The following is a 1,171-nucleotide window of genomic DNA, read 5'->3' on the forward strand; positions in this document are numbered from 1 at the left end:
ACAGCACCGAGGTGAAGTACTCGGCGAACTTCCGCAGCCCCGCCACGTATCCCACGTGCACGCTGTCCTGGAAGTTGGGCCGCACCGTCACCACCGTCGCCTCCTCCTCGTGCTCCGGCTCCCACGCGATGAGCTGCGGGGAGGAAGGAGCCGGGGTGAGGGTGCTGCCTCTGCACACACACCCGTACCACAAACACCATCCTCGGGGCATCCCCCCCAGGCCTCCCTGCCTTAATTCACAGTTGATGAAATATCAATGAGATGCCTCTCACGGAGCGTGCGCTGTGATTAACTCCGTCGATAACGGCGCGGGATCGCCCGCATCCAGGAGGGATGTTTGGGCATTTAATTGGTATTGTGCGAGATAGCCTGTAGCAACTTCATTAAACACTAATTAGGCCCTAAAAGTACTAATCAAAAATACTAAGTGGTATTTAATAAGAATGTTAAATATCCTGCTCACGCTGCTTATCTCATCCAGCGGCAATTAAATTCCCGAACTTCTTCGGAGTGGATTAAGACACAAGTTTAATGTTTTAATTCAATTTCATTAATGTAAATTTGAATTAATTGCAATGTGGAATTAATTGCAGAGCATGGGAGACTCCGAGCCCATGCAAGTGTTAAATAACAGTAAATATTATTTTAACAGTCGGGACATATCCAATTAAAATCCAGGATTTTGGCAAGGAGGAGCCAAGACAGTTTGTGAAGGTTGACCAAGGAGCTTTCCCCTCCCAGCTGCCCCAATTTTGGGGGGACTACGGGAATTGCCCCTCACCTTGTACCCCTGGTTGATGCCGTTGATGAACTGGGGGCTGGGGGGGTTCCAGGTGAAGCGGATGGTGGTGGAGTTGGTGGCCTCGGCCTGCACATTCCCTGGGGGCACCGTGGGGACTGTGGGATGAAGGGACAGCTCAGAATGGCTTCAAGCTCCACAAGGTCCTCCTCATCATCTGGGTGACAGCCCCCCAGGACCTCAGGGTGATGCCCCCGGCTGGGCTCTGTAGCCCCTGGTCACCTATCCCCAGCACATCCCAGTCTCCCTGGGACCCTCACATCCTGCCACCCATCCCCATCACCCTAATGGCACGACCTGTTGCTATTGGGGTGCCCACCAAACCCCTGCCCACCCCTGCTTGTCCCTGCCTGTCCCTGCCCGTCCCTGCCC

The 1,171-nt window shown here is 54.1% G+C and overlaps 1 protein-coding gene across 1 annotated transcript in view; it reads right to left on the minus strand.

Moving 5' to 3' along the window:
• LOC103755879 (protein sidekick-2) overlaps nt 1-1,171 on the minus strand; it is a 26,021-nt gene that overhangs the window by 10,200 nt on the left and 14,650 nt on the right. The window contains exons 9-10 of the mRNA XM_029960107.1: nt 782-897; nt 3-133 (exon numbers count right to left, since the gene is read on the minus strand). Coding sequence (XP_029815967.1) covers nt 3-133; nt 782-897 — 247 coding nt within the window. The remainder of the gene's footprint in view (nt 1-2; nt 134-781; nt 898-1,171) is intronic.

This window comes from Manacus vitellinus, unplaced genomic scaffold (assembly GCF_001715985.3).
Source record: "Manacus vitellinus isolate BGI_N305 unplaced genomic scaffold, ASM171598v3 scaffold_24_pilon, whole genome shotgun sequence".
NCBI lineage: Eukaryota > Metazoa > Chordata > Aves > Passeriformes > Pipridae > Manacus > Manacus vitellinus.